At 39.6% G+C, this 23363-nt stretch overlaps 1 protein-coding gene across 1 annotated transcript; it reads left to right on the top strand.

The window, feature by feature from the left end:
• The first annotated feature begins 1284 nt into the window (after positions 1-1284).
• On the top strand, positions 1285-22980 carry cmtm4 (CKLF-like MARVEL transmembrane domain containing 4). The gene is made up of 4 exons (XM_078244841.1): positions 1285-2237; positions 9227-9403; positions 19885-19983; positions 20571-22980. The coding sequence occupies exons 1-4, from the start codon at positions 2052-2054 to the stop codon at positions 20733-20735; spliced, it is 627 nt and encodes a 208-aa protein (XP_078100967.1). The 5' UTR covers positions 1285-2051; the 3' UTR covers positions 20736-22980.
• Positions 22981-23363: the final 383 nt, after the last annotated feature.

Here is a 23363-nt window from a genome sequence, read left to right as displayed (position 1 = left end):
TAACACAATTCTGTAGCCTTTAAGCTGCAATGTGGATTCTCGCTTCTTACGCCGACAAAGATAAGGAAAATGTTTATCAGACCCCTGGCTTCAATAAAACCAAGAATCCAAACTTTGGTTGACTTTCACATTCTTGCGTCTATTTTTACTATGTGTATTGATTTGTTTGATGTATTAACTTTAACAGCTCCACAACCCCTAACTCTACCACCACACTAAAACACAAAACAATATAAAAGAGTGACATTGCTAATTAATGGCTGATTGCTCAATCAAAAATAGATTTTTTTTTTTTTTTAAATGACACATCTGTAACAAAAGCAGTAAAACAATTACAGATTACAGGCATCACTAAAGATTAAAAGATTTGAAATAGATATTTAAATTGTAGTTGTAACAAATGTGCCGATAGACAGAAGAAGCCTCCCTTTTCATTTGGACTCCTCAAATATGAAAGTACTACAGTCCTAATGTATTCCATCAGAATCACATTATTAATGTTAAATGTCATACTATTTCTAATTTAAATCCTAAACAGATTATCTCAAATCATAATGTATTCAACTGAACTTGTTTAGTTTTTTTTTGTCATTCTTGTTTAATTGCCTCTATCCATCCTACTACTCCAAAGTCGCCTTGTTCAAGCCATAGCAGTTTGCAACACTCCACATTTTATTGGCTGAGGCATTGTGGGTGACTCTGCACATTTGAGCAGAGTCCTTATTCCTTGTTGATGCATGGGCACTTTAAGAATTGAACTCTCCCGAACTGAAAATACTGACCAGAGAACGGCAACACTACATTAAAGGATAATTACTGTTTGAATGCAATATTTAAGGACCAGATAGACTTTTGCAGCATATCTACCCTGTGCAATCACCTATACACCTTTTTAATACCACTACCTACCATAAGAGGGCAGTTAGGTACAGGGAAGCACAGTTTATTTAATTTGGAGAAAATTAGGCCTATCCCCGAATTCTGAAAGTTTACTTGACCTGATGTCTGATAAAAAAAAATCCAGAATATTTTGCTGTCACGCCTATATTAATCAATTTGGAGAAATAGCTGTAGCAAAGCCGTTACATGTAGGCTATTTATTTTTTATATTTTGATATTCAAGGTTTTGTGTTAGACTGACTTTTAAAGAATATACAGCAAAAACTCTTATGATTATTATAGTGATATGCTACCCCGGAAGATAAAGTACTGTATAAACTTATACTGCAATACTGTAATCATCTAGAGAAAATAGAAACAATGCCATCAGGCCTGACTGGAGGTAGGCTAACTTGCAGGCTGCAGAGGCATACCGACGATGAGAAAGGACCAGTAGAAGAGGCAGAAAATGCAGCAGAGCCCGGTCCTGTCGCCGTGGTTCCGGCAGGATTCGCTTTGCAGGCTGTTTGGGAATACTTAAAACGGGCGCAGAGCCTACACAAGAATGTGCAGTTTTCAGAGGGGCGGAGACAAGCTTGCCTCGCATCCATAGCGAGTAAAAGCGGCGTCCAGGCAGCCTCACTGCGGGCTGCTGTAGAGACTAGCCTAAAAGTTTACAATAGGAAACAATAATGTTCTCTCTCGGTTCTTCTGGGCCATAATGGGTGGATATTTTTCAGCCGCAGAGAAGAGTAACACAGCCGGGTAGGCATTTTTTTTTTCCGGCGCTGCTTTAACGTTAACCAGAATCGTCCATGGTGAAGTGACCCTGGGATTCGAACAAGTGACCCGCCTAACATAGTTAGAAGTGCTTAGAGAGACGCAACATTGCAACCAGGACGAAACTGCGCAGGGTTACATTAAACGGATCCCAGCCTGATCTTCCTGCGCGCAATGATAAAGAGCACCCTCCGCGGCTGTTTCCCCGTGGGGTGGCTGTAAAAAGTGGACAGTCTGGTTTGTTTTCTCCATCCACTTCCAGCCTGCATGGAACAAAGTGTGCTTTCTGAAGCATAACCTGCGCCCGTGAGGTGGATCCAGGCGGTTTGTCAGCTTGGGTTTATATGTCTTAACAGTGTTAGTCCAGAGTCCAGCTTCTCCCGACAATCATCATGAGGACCACCGAGGAGGCAGAGGGCTTTGACGGCGAGGCCTCCAACACTTCCATGATCTCCGGGGCCAGCAGTCCGTATCAACCCACCACCGAGCCCGTCCATTCAAGGAACGTTTTGGGGGGGATTAGGTGCGACATGGAGTACCTTAAGTCATACTTTGGGATTTTAAAGGCGGTTGAAGTGGTAAGTTTGAGCATTGAACATACATTGCAATGTTCAGAAATTGGTGGATAACGTCTGAGCAACCACTAACACATGGCATAGCACAGCATAACTATACCTTCAGGGAAAGTAGGCTACTATTCTTCTTTAAAGCAACACCGTTGAATTTTGAAACTACTGTATTCTGAGCATTAGTACCTTACCGTTTACTCCCTGAAGTGGTAAACCCATAATGTTAATTCAAATAGATGTGGCTCTACAGGTCCTGGTTTACCCTGCACCTCATCCCTAAAATAGTGAACAGTCAGGTTTACCCCTTGAAACGTGAAGGTACAGGGGTGAGGTTGCTAAGGATCCCATTTCTTAATTTAGTAATGCTTTGTACACCTTATTGCAAAACATGTAGGCTGAATGTGTATTTCCAGTAGACTCTTATTTTGAAGGATGCACATTGGCTCCAACAAAACAGTACAGTAATTCAATGTTGTCCCCAACAGTGCCTTTTTATAGTGATCTTATTTTGTGTTTTGTGATATTTTATGTATCTTGTGATAAGCTAGTATTTCTGTAGGGGCTTCATAACTTGTTTTGCATGTTTGCAAGCAGGTAGAAAATGACCTTCCCAATGTGTGAATGATTGCTGCTATTCCCCTACTACTCTCAAAGTCCTCAAATGTGTCTACCAACTGTGGGCCTACTCACCAATGCACACAGTGATGCCTGTGTATTTGATTAGTTCCTGAATTGCTCTTAGGAAAAAAAAAAAACCCACATCATTATTTCTTTGACAGAATGTAGTGGTTACTGGAAAAAAAAAAACAAATGTTTTACTGTTATTTTAAATAAATACACCTAAACCAGATGTCTGAACTGGGACATAGGTACCAAGCAAAATGAGGGCTCTGACAATTCACCAGAGGAGGAAATATCTATCGAGCCACAACCATTTCTCTTCTTTTGGTGCCAAAAAAACCACACAGGCCTGCATACTCATGCACATGATGTAGTGTGTCCACAACAGGAAAAACCATGGAGTTTAGGAAGCTAGCAATTATAACTAACAATGTTTGTGGATAGCACAAGCAAGCTAGCAGTCCAAACTGTTCGAAGAGAAGATTGCAGAGCTCTGGCTTCTGTGCTTCACTTTTGAAACTTTTGTTTTTGTTTTTGCTCTAGAAAAAGTTTGAAAACAAATTTCAGCTTGTGGGTGTCTGTGTCCCACATGTCTTAGAGAAGCACACAGACAGCCTGTGCTGTTGCACACACCTGTGATGTTTACCTTGGTGTACGTGGGAGTTAGGATAGGAAGCCATCTGTCATCAGCGTGGGAGAGGTTTGGAGTGGACAGTAACTTGAAAAAAAAAAAAAAAAAATCTTCATCTGTTTCACAGCAAATGATAGAATATTTTCTTTGACTTGGCTGCTCAATGGCTACACAAACAGAATTTTTATCTTTGTTTTTCTTGAACATTGCTTTAGCTGCAGAAGGCTGCCCACTGATAAATAAATGCAATACAGTAAAACTCACATAAATATTTTTTATATATGTGTGTGTAGAGAGAGAGATATTGGCTTTATGGTTCTAATGTGATTACAATATAATTTAAATATCTGAATAGTAGGGATTCCTCTCATGCAACACCATAGTGATATGGGTGCACAAGTAGGGCTGGCTATCATTTCAAAACCAGAATTTCAGTACTGATACAAAACATGTTTGATACTTTGCATTAAAACAATCAAAAAATCCCTTTTTTTTATTTCACAAAAGAAAAGCCAAAGTTCTTAGATGTAAAGTCGAAACACAAGCAGCCATACAAAAACTTTTCCTGGATAAAATACAGTGAGGCTAAATCTGACGACACTTTAGATGCCGAAAAGTATTTTGTTTAAGTTCAATCACTAGGTCTACAAGTGAGCCTTGGTCTCAAAACATTTACCACCAATGCCAACTTATATGGTAAATAAAAAAACCTGCACACAATATTACAAAGGCACTGATACGAATGTAAATGCAGTAATATAACAGCTAAGGTAAATACAAGCATTACTTTAGTTCCTAATACTAATATATTGTGTTTACACTTTCTATGTACTTGAATGGTTTGTTCAGTGCTGATACTGACTTCCCAAATAGACCTAGTCATATCTCCTTCACCTACAAGGACAGGACCATTGAAAGTCATTCAAGTTTACATTCAGTACCTTAGAAGAGGCCTACAAGGCTGTCTGCCAAACGTTAATAGCTTAACTGGCTTGCATTTTTACTCTTCTGTCCCCTAATCGTTTAGCTCTTTGCCAGCTGAGGCTGTGTGATGACCTTCGAGAACTGATTGATGACAATGCAAAGCTGACTGCATGTGATGTACTGTACATGTACAGGACCGGTTTTGCCTAATCTGGAAACACTGCGAAGGAGGTGTTGTGTCTGTTATTTATTCATATACTGTGTTTACAGAAAGTTGCTCTGAAAGTTGCTGAAAGGGCAGTAGTCATGTGTTAATGGATCATCTTTGTACATAAATAAGTTATATGGAGTAATGATTAGCATCCATGCAAAATGGACTGGTACAGTACAATACATGCTGCATTGCACCGCATGCTTCTTTAAAAATCATCTTTTTGCACACATTGAGGAATAAGTTCTGCTGTATAAAATACAAGGTTGAATGTAAAGCTTTTGTGGTGATGTCAGTTTTGCATATCATCACTCAAAAGTTAGTGGGCCCCTATGCCTCATATACCCCCTCTGGCAATGTCCATATTTCCTTCAGACTTTGCCAAGAAAAAGTTTATTTTATATTATATTACATTCAGGCCTTGCACTAAGAAAGACATTTCTGACATTTGCACTGATCCATGATTACTGAGAAATTCTTTGTTTCCCTATGCGCAGACCAAGGTGCTAAGTAGAATAGAGCTGTGTAGTTGTTTCACACCGGAGCACTAAAATGCATTTGCACAGGCTCTTATAGAGCAGGCAAACTTGTCATACCTTGGATGAATGGATAGACAGGCTTCAACTGATCAGGAACAACCCCCAGTAGGATGTAACCTGAGCAAGGTGTGTCCATACTGACGGCAGGTTTGTCTTTGTCACTCTGCTGTGACTGGGTCAACAAAGACCAACTGAAATTCAGCTCATGCCCCTCTACAGGAACATGATATCTTGTAGCACCTGACAGTACACCAATCAAGCCCCTTTTTGTTTCCCAACAAGCTTCATGACTTCACGATGAATAGGCCTTACAGTTCACTCATGATGGAATGTGAACCCACGTTTCCCTATTCTAACAAGTGGTAATTAAATATTATGGTAAGGTGTTTTTTCAGTCTGTGGATGTTGTGTAATGAAGTTACCAGATGCTCCCAAATGTCAGCGAACACTTCCTGTTCTAAAGGGGACACCATATGCTCAATTTTCTTCTGGTTGAAACATTACTTATTCGGAGCTTGAAGGGAGACATAAAGACAACAAGAACGTTGTGCATGCATGTGGGGAAACATGCATGGCGTTGCCTACACGCACCAACACACACTTTATCCTCTGGGGTGAAATATAACCTGCATTCAGGCTACATTTTCCATCACATGCATGACTGTGGGCTGCTGCTGAGGCATATTCAACATTTTGGGTAATTTCTTTGTGCATGAGGTCCCATAGCACTTGGAGTGCAGCATACAGTGTTGCATAGTCTTCCCAGCAAGGCCTCTTTTCTCCCCCATTAGTTTTTTGCACAGAACAGATGGTGTATAAGAAGGGGATCTGAGTTTAAGAGGCCTTTTAAAGGCAACTAATAATGTGCATAATCCCAAAGATAAGGATGTGTGTGCATGTGAGAGAGAGAAGAGAAAGAGAGTTGATGTGCATGATGGTGCACTTATGCATGCACATTGAACAGGTTGTGTAGGGGTGAAGGTTGACATAAAATCATTACTTACAAGATTATCCAGTATAGTGCTTTGTTATCCCTCGCCTCCTCCCCTGTGGCTGCCTGACACCTGCTACACAAAGACTCGGGGAAAGCAATATGCTCTCTTCAAGAGACATGACATCAGCCCTCGGCCCATGCAGCGCTCCACTGTTTGGGTGTAACCTTTTTGTGGTTGTGTTACTGTCACACATGGATTGCTATCCAACTACATGCTTGAATGAGGCTTTAGCAGCTGCACAAAATATGAAAACTTTGTCTTAATAATGGTGAATTTGCGTTCTCTTTTGTCGTTTTTATCGGCAATGTGACTGCTGGACATATTGTGTCCATGCATTACTATATGTAGATCTTTAGGTTTTTCTTGTGAGGCAAGAGCCTGACATTTGGAAGACTGCACAAAGAGTCTGTCACAAACAGGAGAGTTCTCCACTGACAGTTCACCAATGGCACTCATCACACAACACTGCTTGTCAGAAACAGTAGACTCTGCTCATTAAACTGGATGAATAGGGCTGACAACTGAGCTGCTGAGAGCTCAGGGAGAGAAGGAGGGGTCTTCTGCTAATGAGACTGTTTGGGGTTGTTCTAAAATGCATTTGTTCAGCAGTGTCAAAGCAATAAGAGGCAACGAGCTGTGATGGCTAAAAAAGAAAAGAAAATCTATATTGGGTTTCACAAACAACCGCAGTGTTTGTATTTTTAAAAAAGCCTTTAACTTTGAAGCTTTTTTATATGGCCACTTTTGAGTCAAAATAGATGAAACTGCTTTAGAGAGACTTTTCTGCAAAAAGGGAATAAATGTCCTATCTCTGGAAAAAGTTTTGCTGTATAGCTGGTGAAATTCAGCTTCTTGCAAATGTTATTCCAAATAGGCACACCAAAAAACGGGCAAAATATAAATGAGCAAATATACCCATTTTAGTAAGATGAACATTGAGCTTTATGACCAGTCTCCATACTAGGCACATGCACACACACACGCACGCGCATGCACAAATACAAACAGTAGGTGAAAGCTCTTATTTCATCTCCTCAGCTCAGAACACAGCTTTGCACGCCAATGATATGTGTGCCTTCGTGTTTATGCTTGTTTGACTGTATCCATCTATTTTTGTCAAGTCATTTGTTGTGGTGGCAAAATGTTTGTAAGGATTTAAAGATGAGTCATCAGAGGCTCCATGTGGGTATGCATTACAACACATTATGTCATGTATAAATGGTACAGAGATTTATGGAATTAGGTGTTCTATTGATACATTTGGTTATAAACAGTTGGTACATTGCATAGTTTTAGTCAATGGCCTTGATGTTTCTTAATTATCAGTTTTCTTCTTCCCTTCTGTGTTATCTGACCATTTTGGTTATATAATGTTTGGTTGCTAATGTTTGTATTTCTCTCACTGCCCAAATTATTTAGATAATCTGACCACATCCCTAAACTCATGCCTGTACAATTCCCTTGACTTTGTTGCCTTGATGACAGAGGAAGCAGATTTCAAAGAGGTTGGCACCCAACGATGATTTGTGTGTCTTAGGGCCCACTTGCCATAAACTTGAGTGTAAATGGTGCTCATTTAAGCGTGAGGTTGCCTGGAATAATAACTTTGCATTATATAAACTTGCCCTTGCTGCAGCCAGGGATTCTTATTTATCCAAACTAATATGTCAAAAATAAAAACAACCCCAAATTTCTCTTTGAGACTAGCAAAAGTCATCAAAGCAACCTAGAGCGGTGAGATATTCAGTGTCCTGCTTATAGAGAAGAAGCAGCTAATGAAGCAGCACTTCAGTCATCTGTACATTAAGGAAACGACTACTGCAGTTTAATGAAAACTTTACACTGCCTTCTACTGTTGTCAAAGTCTTTCCTGCACTGTTAGTGTTGTAACTGAGTTGGTGAGCTTAACATAAACTGTTATGTCTTTAAAGAAAGCATGTGTCATGTGTTGTGGCAGTTTCTAAATCAGCCATGACACTTTAGATTTACTTTACATTAAATTATATAATAATAGAAATGTCATGCAACGTCTAGGTACCTTTTGCAAATAAAGGAAAAAGAAAAGGAAAAGAAAGCCTTCACACCTGTGTAAAGTTGCATCTGCTCATGCAAAACTGGCCCGTGCAGTTTGCATGAACATTTATAAATCCATGTAATCAAACACTATTGTAATGCATTATCTCAGTGCTGTTGTATCTTAAGTGTATAGTAGAGTTCAACACATATAATATACAAGGCATGCCTTAGTTGACAATAAAACTGTCCTTCCATGCACAAGTACATACAAAGACTGATACAATAAGGTAAAAAGCTTAGTGAATAATGGCCCAGAGTGGGTGTCATTTGGAAAAGCTCAAAACGTTGCCGTGGACTTTTGTGTTACAGTTTAACCTCCATTCATCCCTCAACTTAAACTCATCATTATATAATATATTGTATCAAGATTTAATACAAAATGTCAAAACTGCCTCGCTCTGGTAGACCAAGTAGATCTGGTCTGAACTGGTTTGAATTCGGCTGCTTCAGGGCATTCTCCTGGTTCTGTTATGTCTCTGGTTCTTGGACCACTCTGAGCCAATCGGTAATCTGTGTGTGGTTTTGTTGAGGTCTAGATGGCAAGAGGAACACCTTAATAGCAGAATTCTTCCCATACTGTGGTTTGTTGATGGATGTTGGCTGGAGGGAGGCATCTTCACAGGCTGCCAGGACTGGGACTCTTGAGATGGGCTCATGGCCTCTGGTCTATTCATAGGACAATCACTTCATCATCTGGAAAGCTTGGAATTTCAGCACTAACACTCGCATAAAGTTACAGAAATGGCTTGACCTACATGCTCTTTTATGCTTAAGAGCAGTATTTCAGTAAACATTTATTTTGGGATTTTTATATTACACATTGAAGAAAATATGACAGTAAATATTTTTATTTTTGTAGACTAGTCCATGCTAGTCTACTACTCCAGTCATACAAATCAAACATGTAGAGTAATTGTGTAAGAGTTTGATTGATATCATTAAGACATACATTACAAATATACAGTACACTCAATATGTCCTTCTACTGTTCTTTACTTCAGGTCCTATCACTTATTGGATTCATCTGCATTGAGACCATCATGATGTGTTCTCCCTGTGGGGGGGTGTACTTCTTCGAGTTTGTCAGTTGCAGTGCCTTCGTGGTGACCGGAGTCCTCCTCTTTATCTTCAGCCTCAACCTGCACACCAAGGTGCCCCATGTCAACTGGAGTCTCACGGTAGGTACAGGCAGATGCAATGTGCCATAGGACCAGACACATGATATATTTGACTCGGTTAAGAACAATAGGTTCTTGACAAGGGTTGTGACAAGAGTTTGAGACAAAATGGCAGCGGGTGACATTGTTTGACACAGTGTTGGTTTACACAACTGCTGGGGCTACCAAAGCCAAGCTACCAAAGTTCACTCTTGAACTTTGAAGAGATTGCAAGGCTGGGAAGTTTAAAGCTTTAGTGCGTAACTTTTTGATATTAATGAATGTCCGTTACATTCAAGCCATTGCCAAATGAGTTGCTACAAAGCTAATTAAGACTATCAGCTCCACACAACTCTCTCTGTATTTCTCAGTATGGCTATGTTCAGAAGATTGTGGCGTCTGTTGACTTTCCCGCGCAGAAACTCGAGTGAAGATAATTACCTCTCCATCATGTTTTTTAAATCCTCCGTGTCCTCCTAGGCTACTAGCAACTGTGTGTGTGTGTTTGTTACAGTTTTGTTGTCATTACTACGCACTATAGCTTTAAGCTTGGATCATTAGAGTCCTTGTGTCTGAACTGTACATAACACAACAGGTTGGACTATGACAACAATACATTTGCAAAAACGGTGTGTGGAAGCATTTGGTTACAGCAACAAGACTATTGACAAGGGGATTCTAATCACATGTTGTCAGAGAGGCTATCTAACAGATTATCACCTTGGCTCACATATAAATCTAGCAACATGCTTCATCTTTTAATAGCAAATTACTATGCAAATGTTAGCATGCTTATATGTTAAACTACGATGGTAAACATAGTAAACATTATACCTGCAGCTTTAACATGTTAGCGGTGGCAGTGTAAGCATGTTAACATGCTGAGGTTAGCATTTAGCTCAAAGTACCACTGAGCCTATGAGTACAGCCGCTAGCATGACTGTAGACCTTTAGTCTTGATACTCTGTTAAAAGATTAAATTGATGTTTTGTTCTTGATTTACATAATTGTCATGGCAATATTAAACTATATACCCTGCATTGTGTATCAGAGCAAATCTGATCCACCTGTATATTGACTGCTTATCGTCAGTGTATAGCCATGTATTTATTATCAGGCTTAGCACAAGCTCATTATACCAGGTAACTGAAACTTCCACCAGGATATGCATTTGCCTACATACACACATTGGTGTGTTCTGAGTTGCAGCCAAGTATCCTTTATAGAGGGGAGGGGAAAAACAAGAGTCTTAAACTGTATTTCCAGAGGCCACACAGCCTACATATCATAGTAAAGCAGTTGATGTTAATGTCCAAATCCATCCCATAGCTATCAGATTGCTTTATGGCATCACTGGTACAGTAGTCCACCTCTTACATGAATAAAGGGAGTGCCTTTGGCTTCTATTTTTGGCAGAACAACACCAAATGAAAGCTTTTTACAGTCTCGGAGTGGCAGTCCATATAATCTAAAATCCTACTGTTTGTTCTTTTTCTTAGACAGTCTGTTCATTTTCTCCTGAGCCTCACTGGAATTTTTAATGTCAGCTCTGACAAGTTAATTAGAAAATGCATTTCCTGCAGAAAATGCGCGTGAATGCTAAAAAGCTAAATTGCTGAAGCTAAACTGGATTGCTAACTTCATAAGAAGAAGTAGTGAGAAAAGTTGGAAAAGTGGGAATGGTTTTGATTAGTATGAATTTCATTGAAAAGTTGAATAACACCACTCATGTTAAAAAAGATGTGGAATATTTAAAGGTTTTTTGAAAAGCTAACACTAAACTAAACTAAAATTTTAAAGTTCAATAATGCCAAAAGATGTAGAACACTGTACTGTTTAAATTAATTTTCTTGCTGAAATATGTGTATGTCGAAAAAAGTCAGTATAGTATGTCGAAAAAAGTCGTAGTATAGTATGTTGAAAAATCTAGTATGTTGAAAAGAAGTCATAGTATGACTTATTTGATATACTATACAATTATTTCATAGTATTACATACTTTTTTCATAGTATGTCGAAAAAAGTGATAGTATATCAAAAAAGTCATAGTATGTCAAAAACAAGTCATAAAAAGTAGGGCTGTCAGCGTTAATGCGTTAATTGCAATTAAGGACCGACGCGATGCACTTCATTTTTTTTAAACGCATGCCGGCATTTATTAATTTATTTTACACTTCACTCGGCTTTGCGTCGTGCCTAACAGGCTACTATTTTGACCCTTTGCAGCACCGTTACTTATCATCAAGCTGCACCTTCCTCGTAACACATCCTGCTGCTGTAGGCTGCAGGCATGATGACGCTTTTTTTTTCTTCGAAAACTCCCTGACAGCCAAGTCAGGACAAGTCAAGACAAGTCTAAAGCCATATGCACATTGTGTAAAGCCGAATTAAAATATCACTGAAGCACGTCAAGCTTGAGCTACCACCTACGGAGCTAAGCATAGTAGTACAGTTAACGTGATGCTAGACCACCGGCCCTCGGGGGGCGGGGGAGAGATGAATGTTCGGAAATAAGAGGTTGCTGTGGCCCGCCGTACAGGTTAGTTTGACCAGCGGGCAGCAGCGGTGGCCGGAGCGGGCAGCAGCGGTGGCCGGCACGAGCAGCAGCAGCTGCGGCGGCCGGAGCGAACAGCTGCAGCGGCCGTAGCGGGCAGCGGCCGTAGCGGGCAGCGGCCGGAGCAGGCGATCACAGGGGGACATCCTCAGCGGTGAAACGCGAACGGGGGCTGGAGTATAACCTAGCTAGGTGGAAAGCTAACGCTAGCCGGCCACCTGTTCCATCAATCCTGCTTGCAAGTGTCCGCTCATTAGACAAAAACTGGACTACATCCAACTTCAACGAAACTCCCAATGCGAGTTCAGAGACTGCTGTGTTTTTGTTGTTGTGGAAACAACAGTGTACCGGACTATCCAGCCTGTTTCTCTGTCGCCGGGTAAGAGTGGAGATGGGCTGTGTTAACACGGACTTGTGCAGAAATGAGCTGCTCATTAACCGGTGAGCACCGGACGTCAGTGAGTAATCAACATTATTTAGGAGTTACTAAACACTATATTGACTCTGGTAAAGATAGGGATTTTTAGTTTTTTAGTTAGGTACTTGGAGGAATTGTGCAATAATGACAGATTCACACATTTTCTTTTGTTTACAGTAAATAAATAATTACAAATCTTAAAATCAAGTTCATAAAGTAACTTTCTTTGCATTCATTTGATTCCCAATCATAATACACTGGTAAAAATTGCTTTCGATTGTTAATATGTACTTAAAAACTGTTCTGAAATGCAAAATAATAGAATTTTAATCATGTGATAAAATATGTGATTAATCACGATTAACTATAGAAATTCAGCGATTAATCGCGATTAAAAATAATTAATCGTTTGACAGCCCTAATAAAAAGTCATAGTATAGCATATTGAAAAAAGTTATAGTATATCGAAAAAAAGTCATTAAAAGTCATAGTATTTCGAAAAACATCATGAATATTAACACGCAACTTTCCATTTATCTTAACACCCTGAGCTATCTGACCTGACACACAGGTTTATGTTTTGGTCATATTAGTCTTTTTCACTTTGACCTCAAAACTCACTGCAACACATAACACAACCTTTAGTCTTCTAAGCATTCTCCTATCACCCTGAGTCATTGGAAGTCATAGTATAGTATGTCGAAAAAGTCATAGTATAGTGTGTTGAAAAAATTCATAGTATAGTATATCGAAAAAAGTCAAAGTACTGTATGTCAAAAGTCAAAGAAAAGTCTGGAATGTTGAAAAAAGTTATAGGTTAGTATATCGAAAAAGTCATAGTATAGTTTGTCGAAAAAGTTATTAAAAATCATAGTGTAGTATGTCGAAAATGTCGGAAAAAAAGTCATAGTAAAGTATTTTGAAAAACATCATCAGTATGAACACACAACCTTGTGTTTTCCAGACATTCTCATATCACTCTGAGCTATCTAACCTGACACACAGGTTTATGTTTTGAGCATATTTATCTTTTTCACTTTGTATGTTGGACCTTAAAACTCACTGCAACACATAACGTTTGAACAAACAACCTTCAGTCTTCTAAGCATTCTCTTATCACCCTGAGCTATCTGACCCGACACACATTACCGTGGTGTGTTTGCTATTTGACTTTCACTTAAGACTCAGTGATATTTAGTATAGTAATTCATAGAAAATGTCATTAAGTCATAGTATAGTATGTTGAAAAAGTCATAGTATTGTATGTTGTAAAAAGTTTTTGACCTCAAAACTCACTGCAACACATAAGGTTTGAACACACAATTTTCAGTCTAAGAGTTCTTCTATCACCCTGAGCTGTCTACTATAAGTCGCACTTTTTTTCATACTTTGGCTGGTCCTGTGACTTAGTCAGGTGCGACTTATATATCAAAATATATAAAATTTAACATGTTTTTAAATGTTATTTCATGCTGAAAACATTACCATCTACAGCCGCGAGAGGCGCTCTAGGCTTGTGACAACTATATGCTGCTCCCAAAGACAACTGAGAAAGAAAAGAAACTGCAGGCGACTGCAGGTAGTAAAATACGCAGCCGAAAACGGTAATCGAGCAGCAGAACGAAAGTTTGGAGTGAGTGAGAAACTTGTGAAGGACTGGCGAAAAGGTTAGTCTTACTGCAATGAAGAAAACAAAGAAAGCTAGTCGCGCGCTGAAATCCAGATGGTCAGAGCTGGAGGAAGGAGTCCACAGATGGGTGCTTGAACAACGTGCTGCTGGGAGAGGCTCGTCAACAGTGCAGTTATGTTACGTTAACATAGCGGACACCTACCGTATTCAGCCCCTTGTTCTGTGTGCTATTGTGTAGTTTAATAACTTGCCTTTCCAGATTAAATGTCTGTTCTTGGTCTTGGATTTTGTGAAATAAATTTCTAAATAAATGCGACTTATAGTCCAGTGCGACTTATATATGTTTTTTTCCTTTTCATGACGCATTTTTTTGACTGATACGATTTATACTCCGGAGCGACTTATAGTCCGGAAAATACGGTACATGGATTTCTCGGCAAGTCATCAATGCTTGCGCACGCAACCGGGGGGCAGAAAGAAGACGTGTTTCGTGTAACTAGTAGTTGTAGCAGCATAGCATAAGTCAAAATCGTTACCCTTAATGTCCTCGTTATCAGGCCGAACTTTAAAGTGCCCATATTATGCTCCTTTTCAGGTTCATAATTGTATTTTAAGGTTGTACCAGAATAGGTTTATATGGTTTAATTTTCAAAAAACACCATATTTTTGTTGTAATGCACAGCTCTCTCTCACTGCTGCAGATCCTCTGTTCACCTGGTCTCTGTTTTAGCTACAGAGTGAGACCTCTTTTCTTCTGCTTCTTCTGTACTATCTTTGATTGCACTCGCACATGTGCAGTAGCTCAGATGTAGATCATGTCAGCTAGCTAGCTCCATAGACAGTAAAAGAGAGGCTGTTTCTCCAACTTTGGTCAGTTACAAGGCAGGAATTAGCTGGGAGACTTCTAAATGAGGGCGCACATGTAAGTAGTTCTTTTGCAGATTATGGTGAACTTGTGTGTGTTGTAGCAGTGCTTTGCTATTGAGAATGAGGTAGCATGCTAGCGTTAGCATTAGCGAGCTAACGGTTGCAATTAGCCAGCTCGTTTCGGCTTGTGACGTCACAACAGCTCACCCGGAGACTGAAGGCAGGACACATTCAGAAACTGTATCTCACTCAAAACAGCATGGATGGATTTTTTTCAAAGTTTGTATGCGTGTGGAAGCACCAGAGACACAAAAGAACACCCCAAATCCCAGAAAAAGTGTTTTTTTCATAATATGGGCACTTTAATACTGTTTGTGACAAAACCTGCGTAAAGAAAAGTGTGTTTGCCTATTACACTTTCTTTCGGCTTCAAATTGTATCTCGGTTGGGGGGGATACCACTAGTTGATGCTGTGTTGGCAAGTTGTTAACAATCCCAAATTGTTGTAAACAAATACTGTGGTGAACCCGTGCGTAATGCTGCATGACGGCACTGCAGGAGGACTACGCTAATGGAAGAATCAGGAGAGAAAGAGACTTCAGGGACCATGATGATGACTGGCTAATATGCCGATTTAGATTTTCTAAAGATGAGTTCTTGGATCTATGTACTGAATTTGGTCCAGTAGAGAGGGCAACGCACCGGAACCGTGCCATCCCGGTCCAAATACAGGTACTCGCCACTCTGGGGGAAACCGGCTGTTTCCAGAGGGAAATGTCAGACAGCTAAGTGTTTTTTTTTTTTTTTAAATAAATATTATATATAATCTTCAACTTTATCACTAAGGCTTGTTTGGATATAATATATAGTTATGTTAAATCTTATCATATACGTCTACTCGAAGCTGTCCCCGAGTGCCGTAATGCCTGCCGTTTTGGACGTATTATTAATATATGTAGTCTATAAATCAGGGTTCCATACACTGTGCAAGAACAGGCCGAAATTATAACTCAATTTGCAGCAATTCCTGAACGTCTGAGAAGTTTTTTGCTTTTTCTCTGCCAGTCATCATGATTCGGTGTAACAACTGCCAGTGTCATTCATATACTGATCAGCATTCACGAGGTGCTTTGCATTGACTACTTATGGTTTAAAAATGGGCGTGTACAGGGCGGAATAAGAGGCTGATTCACGTACGCACACTTGTAGGTAATCTGTGATTTGTAAAGGGAACATTGCTTACAGGTGTGCTTACACACGGTTTTATAAAGCTGACTTTTTTTTGGCGTACGCCATTTTGGGCTTTTGGGCATACGTACACTTATAGTAAGGATCCTACGCACAGTTTTATAAATGAGACCCCAGGGCCTCTCCTAAGTGGAATGCAGCCATCATTAATGGTTTTGAATACACCTGTCAACATGTCTGCCGTGAAAAAGGTCTATACTGTGAATGCTGCTGAATCAGCATTTACACCATTTTTTTTCCTCTCAGGTGATTAGTAGTTTAGAAATATGTAATTAACTTGTATTATTTGTGTGCACAAGCATGTGGAGAAGTAAGTTTGGTTGGTTGTGGGTTGCCATTAGACAGAGAAGGTTGTTCTTTAAAGAAGTTGGGCTGCAGTTTGACTCGTTATTGCTATAAACATGCTGTTATATACAAATATATTGAGTCTTCCGTGTTTTGTAAAGAAATAATTGTATTTGGAGGACAACAAATTCTGTGTTTACAACACAAAAACCCTCTACTATTCACTTTTGTTCAGTAAACTGTAGCACAGAAAGACTTACAGATTGATTTCACAGTCACTGCCCTGACTCCAAACTGTTGTAGCCAACAAGCACATGATGCTGTGTTCCACTCCACAGTTGTAGACTGTACCCCTCGCTGTTTACGTCTATCAAGTTCAAAGCTGCTCCAGTCACATTAAGCCCCTGGGATTTTTACTATGAGTAAGCATTTTAGAGTGTTAACCAACTGTTAACCCGTCTCCTGCCTTCCCCTGTTTCCAAACTCTAAACCATGGACTGCCATTCCTCCTTTGTGGAGTAAGTTGTTCTATAATGTGGTCGAGAGTCTCAGGAGGGTTTTGTTCGTACAATTATATGCTATGTGATCCCATCTCCTCTAATTCACCCTCTATGATGACTTTGGCAGCACAGAGGGGGAAACACACAGGTCCTGACTCCCTTTCCCGCCCCTTAAACACGGAAATGAATGCAGTCTTGGGATCCTGTTGTAAAGCCACTAGGTGACTTTAGTTATTATGTTGAACTTCATGGTTTTAGTCTGTGTGAACGAGCTGGCTTTGCACAACCGGCTAGAGAGACAGATACAGGCAGACCAATCGGTGCATTGATTACCTAATTTGCACAGCCAAATAACTGTCGGCCATGCTGAGGGGTGGTGGGACAGAAATGGGGTGACCCTGAGGACACACAGAGGGAGGACCATTCACAGCCTCAAGGGGAGGGAGAGGGAGAGATGGATACTAGTGTTGTTATTCTCTTTTTAAAAGGAGAGCAACGGTTTAAATACTGCCAGTGTACCCAGTATATTCTGGTTGTTTTGTTCTGGGGACAGACATTATCTCATCACAGTTAATACATGTTGGTTTTGTATCTGTTCAAAAAGCATTATTTGTTCTTATTCAAATAATGTATTTGTGTTTGTTTACACCCCTACTACACACACACCCCAGTATCAAAGCATCCATTTAGGACCACTGTGTACAGAATAATATTACAAGCAAAGGCTTGAGATTCCTGATTGGTTTCAATCCAGCCTTGTTTCTCTGTTATTCTGCTGGCAATGATCTACATCTCTCTGCTGAATCGGATCACACAGCTGAGGTTTGGGGTTATTATTAGCTATAGTCATTAATCTATCATCAGTTCAGACCAGAGACCACTTTGCTCATGTTGTATTTACTTTACCTACCAGCTGGATCCAATAAAAGCTTTCTTGGTTTGACAGCTGAAATTTGCCACCCAGGCAGACAAAAGACATGAAATACTTCCGTACTATCTCTGTTTGGCTTTCAAAATGAATCAGGTTTAGATGTGAAAGGTGTGGGTAGTTGTATTTTTGCATGAAGCTTTCTGGCTCTGTGGGACTTGCTTAGACTGTTAAGAGAATATATTTCAGAATTAGTGTTCTGCTGCATCTTCTAGGGTTTCCATAGTTGCAGTCCAATAAGCATTTCTAGCTTCTATCATGAGAGCACAACAGAAACATAGAACAGCATACAGTATGTGTTAAAATATGATTAACCCTAAACAAGCACCCCCTTTTGTGCACAAACCCAATATACAGTCCTGATTCTGGTCTCTTCTGTAAGAGAAGTTTCTATCAAAAAGATGACATTAGTGATGCAGAGCCCTGTTTACAGAGGCACAGACATGTTTTTTTGGTATATTTGTTATTGGTTTATGTTAACTGAGGATATTATGTAACTGCTTGCTACAAGCACATTACATCTCTTTTCGTTAGTATAGTTGACAGTATCTCTAGTTTGATTGCCCGACGGGGAGGAACATTTTTTTTTTGAGGGGGGGGGCAGCAGTAGCTCAGTCCTTTGGGACTTTCCTTGGGAAAAACTTTAAACTCAACTAATATAATATATATATATATATATATATATATATATATATATATATATATATATATATATATATATATATATATATATATATATTTCTAAAGCATACTAGTTTGGTTCAGTGCTCTAGATGGAGAGAATATTGTAAAACAATGACACTATCCAATTATAAGCCAGAGAGCCAGTGGTTTGGTGCAGTCTGTGCTTGTGTTATTTAAGGTTTTACAGAGTGCCAGCCTGGTTCAAACGTGGAATTTGGGAAGCTTTGGGTAGCTTTTCTGCACCATGATAAAAGGGATACTGGGATGGGAATAGGCAGCATTTCGTGTTTAACCAGTTGGGTGAGATGGGAGTGTGTGTTAGTGTATTGTGAGCAATGTATGTAGTGTGTGCATCTGAGTGTGTGTAGTGGGTGGGGTTATGATTTTGTTCAAAGGGAAGAGTTATAACAGGTGTACGTACATTGACTGTGCCAGTTAGCATGAGGTGTTTTGGTTCCATACTGATTAACCCCAGGATCAGTGGCTGCTTCGCCTGTTATGTGTGCGCACTGACTTGTATGTACGAGTGTGTCTGTTTTAGTGTTTGTGACATCACCATTGTATGAGCGTTGTGTGTCATATGAGAGACCACCGTCTGCCATGATCCCAATCACGCATCTGATCACGAGGGCCGTGCCGAAGTCAGGCTGAGCACTTCATTATAAGCCCTTCCCTAACTGCCTATACTGCTGAAAACGGGCGAGAAAAACATCAAAGGGAAGTGTCTCTTTCATTCTCCTTCTCATGGGTGAAATCATGGGGGATGGAGTGAGTTATGTGTGTTTGTGTGTAATACGAGGTGCAAGGTGGCTAGTATGGGCTGTAGGCTTCTTTGCCCGCCTGCAGTTTTAAAGCCGTAGTGAAGGGCCAGTTTGCAGTCTGTCTGGTTATAAGAGTGTGAGCTAAATCTTTGTTTGTTCAACATGGTACAACATCATCCAGGATGTCCTACCTAGAACTAAATGGGTTAAAATTGTGTAAAAATGGCTTCAAATGTTTTTATCTGTAGCATTGGTATCTGCATAGATGCAGCTCCTCTGCACTTATGCGCAGCATTTATTTTGTAATACATTCCAGATTTCATGATTGCTTTTATACTTTCAATGATGTGCTTTAGGGGTAACAAACATCACCTGCTGTGAGAAAAAAATGTCTTGAAAATGATTGAAATGTAAAATGCAGGAGGCAGCTGTTAGATTATCACTTTGAGTGCTTTAGGTGCATTCAATTAAAGTGTTAAAGGGATAGTTCAGATATTTTAAAGTGGGGTTGTATGAGGTACTTATCCTTATTCATTGTATTAACTACCTACGTTGGTGCTTTAAAAGGGTTAAGAACTAACAAAACTAACGAACAAACTAACCAAACATTTTTGTGCCTTCCCTGTAGGACCTGGTTAACACGGCTGCCAGCACCTTCTTCTTCTTCTTGTCGTCTCTTGTGTTGGCCTGCATCAACCACAACACTGGAGCTGAAATAGCAGCAGTGGTGAGTAGTCAGAACCATCATCCTTTGCCCAGATATACAGATACAAAACATGGCATCTTTACAAACCTCTATCAGTCATCAAGTTTCCCTATCAAGGCAGAACTATACTGATTCGTTTTAATAGTGTCGGCTAAAACCTCAGCAAAGGTCTCATTTAGGTACCTTACTTTTTATCTCATACGTGTGGGTGTGCAGAGGAGACTGAGGAGCTGTTCCTGGTTCTAACCAGATCCCTGAATTATTTGACTGCTGCTGCTGCTGCTCTAGTTGCTATCTGATCTGAGTCACATGCTGTCTGATTAGAGAGCAGAACGCTGCCAAACCTTAATGCACGTTTTAACACTAGACCGTGTGTGTGTGTGGAGCAATGACAATAATTTATATGTGTGTGTCTATCCATGCACCTTAAAACATGTAAGCTTTTAAGTCTAATATTAGTCTGTACAGATTTTCGTGCCTAAATCAGGATTGCATTGACACATTTATTTCAGGAGCTGGGTTGCTGTGCAAGCGTTTAGTCCTTTGTTTCCCATTCCAATTCAGACATTGTTATTATACTTCCTGTTTGTGTTTCCACTTGTATGCAGATCTTTGGCTTCCTGGTGACAGGTGTGTATGGAGTTAACACCTTCCTGGCGGTACGGAGGTGGCGCCGTGGCAATGGGTGTCAGGGGGCGGCTCAGACCAGCGAGTACATGCGAGCACGCACGGCATCTCGTGGAGAAATGGAGGCAAGACCTGAACTTGGATGAGTGCTGGCATAGAATCAGACTGAAAGGAAAGCCACACTACCGGCAGCTGACTGAGATGGACTCTGCCCTCAGAACAGTATTTTATTCAAGTCTTGAGTGCAAGGGCCATCTCAAGCTCACCACATGCTTTTGACTTCTCCTCACCTCAGCTGTGCTTTCTGCCCGCCCAGCCACTGAATAAATGTTAATTTCATAGCCACAGATGAGCTCTGTGGCTTTGTTTATCAGGCATCCTGGCTACAGAGACACATGAAGACTCTAAAGTGAAGAGCTCCAGTCACAATTGAAGGTATTCTCTGTAAAACCTTTCACCCATGTACCTTTCTAAGTCAGTATGAATGATGACTTCCACAAAGAGCCAAAAAAAAGGCTGACCTTACGCCAACTGTGCACTAACTCCTGCTCTGGCGTAGGTGTTGACTTTTTTTTTTTTTTTTTTTTTTTTTTTAAGAAAGTTTTGTTTTTCACTGTGAATGAAGTTGAGTTACAGAAGGTTTGTACAGTTTGCTTATTTCACGCCGCTGTCTGTGAAATCTGTGGTAATAAATGTGACCTGTGAGCAAAACTTACATGAGATATTTGAATCTAAAGATTCCACATGCTGACATGTTTGTTTCCCCTTTCGCCGCTATTAAGCTCCCTGCTGCCAACAGTTATACAGTAGCAGTACAGTGTCGTTCTTCATCAACTGCAATGAAGACAGGCAGCACAACAAAAGGTCAACATTTTGAAATTAGTGCTAAAAGATCTTCTTTGCAACACAAATGCATCCAGTGGGTTTGCCACAATAATGAGACCAATGTAAAAATGTCTTTTCTATCCCAAGTTGTGTATAAACTATTCAAAAGATATTCACACTAGCATTCCTAAGACTTTAATTTCGAGGTCTGTTAGATAAACACTGTGAGACAGGAGAAGGTTGTATCATGCGATGATCGTAATTGGTATATTGTTACCTTTGCACATACTGTATCCAAGGCTTCAGGTTGACGGTACATCAGTGAGATTAATTATGAAATAAACCTCAGTAGATGCCCTTTAGCCCATAGACTATCTCAGGTATTGACACACTCCTTTCATCTTTGATTCTTAAAAAAAAAGCATTTGAAATAAAATCACAGGGTGCCTCGGTTGAATGTTGTATTTCTTAAGGCCTTCCTAATTATTAGACATGATAGGACTATCATAAAGAATGGAAATGAACTGATAACATTTATTTAAAAAAGGAAGAGTCAACTGAAGGTGGTGGGATGGAAATATGGCACTTTCAGCATTATTGTCACAGCTTTCACTCTATTTGGTTGCATTAAAATGTCTGCATATGTATCTACAGTATATTATCACACTTCATGTATTTTGAAATCGCTATCATTCCACATTGCATCTGTTATAAGGCTCATGCATACATAGTGCAAAACAGATTTGTCATTCCTTCAATGTTTTTTCTGTTCTGACAGTGTAACTAGGCTTAAGCTTAAAATCACATTATATTTGCTTTTTATGATGAAGGAAGAAATGTCAACTTAATTGTTGGTGTCTTACATTGCTCTAATGTATTGAATTTACACTACAGTTACACGTGTATGTTTTCTATGTTGTTTAAGACCTTTATGTATATTAGATTTGGGTGAGTTTGTGCATGGTCTAACTGACTATCTGACTCTATTGCTCCATCTCCTGGTCGTCATCTAAAATATATTCCTTCAGAGGACTGTACAGCCAGATAACTACAGTAATGGGCCATGAATGTGTTTGAATGTGGGTTGAAATGAAAAAATAAATAAAAACTATGGCTTCTTAAACAGCCCTAAAGGTTTTCACACTATACAGAAAGCTTGATTGATCAGGCTTTTCTCATGTTTTTAATAACTTATATCATGTACAACTGCTATTTCTCCTGGTTTGGTGACCGAAGTACTATTATGAACAGACAATCATATTTGTTATCCTACCTTTTTTCTTACATTGATGGATTTGTTTCTGAGTATGATGTAAAAATGTTGACATAAACATTTGTACAGCAAACTTTACAACACAATCATGCAAGTGCATTATGCTATTTGATAATATAAATTGACCATCATATCTGTCAAAAACTATCAAGCTGCAGTGCTCTATATACAACTTTTTGCTACATTATGTTATGAACTACTCTATTCATGGGGAAGAGAAGAAATGCTTTCCACTAGTTTCCAGATGGTGCTTTAAACAGTGACCGTTTGTATGAAATTAAAGGTGAGATGTTCTTCTGTTTCCTTTTGATTCTGTGCGCTGTCTTGAACAGCATGGAGCTGTACTTAGCTGTTCTGTATTTAAATCCCCCAAAGGCTTCACATCAGTTTATAGTGACAATTTAAATAAAGTGATTTGGACATTATTGAAATTAGCTCTTTTTTATTCAAACATTTTGTTTTGCACGAAACAGTGAAAAACAAACTTGATATATTACCAGCAATAGTTCAGCAAGAGGCCCTCATTTATAAAACGGTGCTGTGTTCATCTTGATCAGAGGATTATTTTTAAAAATTTTGTTTGGCGAAGGGGTATAGGTGAGTTTTGTAGCTGTCCAGTGAAAACCATGCATCTCCAGATTTGGTGATGTTGAATTTTGCAGATAAACTAAAGAAT

Source organism: Sander vitreus, unplaced genomic scaffold, assembly GCF_031162955.1.
Source record: "Sander vitreus isolate 19-12246 unplaced genomic scaffold, sanVit1 ctg311_0, whole genome shotgun sequence".
Taxonomy (NCBI): domain Eukaryota; kingdom Metazoa; phylum Chordata; class Actinopteri; order Perciformes; family Percidae; genus Sander; species Sander vitreus.
This window is presented reverse-complemented; position numbering and strand designations above follow the sequence as displayed.